Source organism: Macaca fascicularis, chromosome 2 (genome assembly GCF_037993035.2).
Source record: "Macaca fascicularis isolate 582-1 chromosome 2, T2T-MFA8v1.1".
NCBI lineage: Eukaryota > Metazoa > Chordata > Mammalia > Primates > Cercopithecidae > Macaca > Macaca fascicularis.
The window spans coordinates 111,533,160-111,534,562 of record NC_088376.1 but is presented as its reverse complement, the minus strand read 5'-3'; the positions used below and the strand labels follow the sequence as shown (position 1 = coordinate 111,534,562).

The following is a 1,403-nucleotide window of genomic DNA, read 5'->3' as shown; positions in this document are numbered from 1 at the left end:
ACTTACCCCAGAAGAAGCTGGTGGCGGTAGGACTGGGTTGGGTAGGGATGGGAAGGATCTTGGGGGTTGAGTGGATCTGGGGTTTGGCTTTATGGAGGGCTTGGACCCAGAGGGCTCTGGGATCTCTAGCTGCTTTTCTGCCTCTGAGACCCCATTCCTGCCCTTCTCTTTCCTGGATCAGCTGCAAGCTCTCCTGCTGAGAACTGCCTGCCCTCCTGTGGACTCTGTGTTTCTCTCTGTCTGAATCTTTCTTTCCATCGTGCTCCCTGTCTCTGGGATGGTTTCTGTCTCTGTCTTTTTCTTCCAGTCTCCATTTTGCTCTGCCTCCATCTCCTTCATCTCCCCCTCTCGCTGTCTCTCTGTCTCTGAATTTCTTTGTCTCTTTTTTTCTGTCTTGCTTTCTGCCTTTCCTCTTGTTTCCCCTTCTCTGTCTCCGGCCTGGACTCTCTAACCCCTTTCTCGGTGTCTTCCTCTCTCTCCATCCCCCTCTCTGTCGCTCTGCCCTTGCCATCTGTCTCTGTCCATGGACCCCTGTTGACCAGGGCCCCTGCCCTGAGCCCATTTTCTCCTTGCAGCCTGACCTCACGATGACCAGGTGTGCTCTGCTGGTGCTGATGGTCCTGATGTTTGGCAGAGTCCTGGTTGTCCCAGTGACCCCTATCCCAACCTTCCAGCTCCGCCCTCAGAATGCTCCCCAGACCACTCCCGGACCTGCACCTGCAGCCTCAGAGAGCCCCTCAGCTGCTCCCACATGGCCCTGGGCTGCCCAGAGCCACCGCAACCCCACCCGCCACTCTGGCTCGCGCATTGTCCTATCGCTGGATGTCTCCATCGGCCTCTTGCAGATCTTACTGGAGCAAGCCCGGGCCAGGGCTGCCAGGGAGCAGGCCACCACCAACGCCCGCATCCTGGCCCGTGTCGGCCGCCGCTGAGCCTGAGGGAGAGGGTCACAGTGATAGGGCTGCCCTGGATGGGAAGACCTGGAGGTTAGCCACACAGCTGGACAGATGCTGCCACATCTGGGCATAGAGTGTCTGGACACTGCCACATGAAGCCACTGTCATGCAGGTCATTTCACATCTGAGTGCCCCACAGAGTCACAGTGTGTCTGGACAGCTTGGATATTGGACATTGCTAAGCTGGGTCACTGCCACATGGAGTCTTGCCATGCCTGTGTGCCCCACAGACCTAATATATGTCTGAACAGCTTGGATGCTACCACGTAAGGTCACTGCTGTGGCGAGTCTTGCTGTGTCTGGGTGCCCCATAGTCACAGAGCACCTGGACACTGCCACATGCAGTCATCATCGTGTTACTTTCAGGAGCCTCAACACGAGAGCTCAACACTGCCTCTGAGACAACCCTCTGAGGCCCATAGGTCTGTCCTGCCACAGGCCACCACA

At 57.2% G+C, this 1,403-nt stretch overlaps 1 protein-coding gene across 1 annotated transcript; it reads left to right on the top strand.

Moving 5' to 3' along the window:
• Positions 1 to 216: 216 nt before the first annotated feature.
• Positions 217 to 1,031, top strand: UCN2 (urocortin 2). Its single transcript, XM_045386289.3, has one exon. The coding sequence runs from the start codon at positions 588 to 590 to the stop codon at positions 930 to 932; it is 345 nt and encodes a 114-aa protein (XP_045242224.2). The 5' UTR covers positions 217 to 587; the 3' UTR covers positions 933 to 1,031.
• Positions 1,032 to 1,403: the final 372 nt, after the last annotated feature.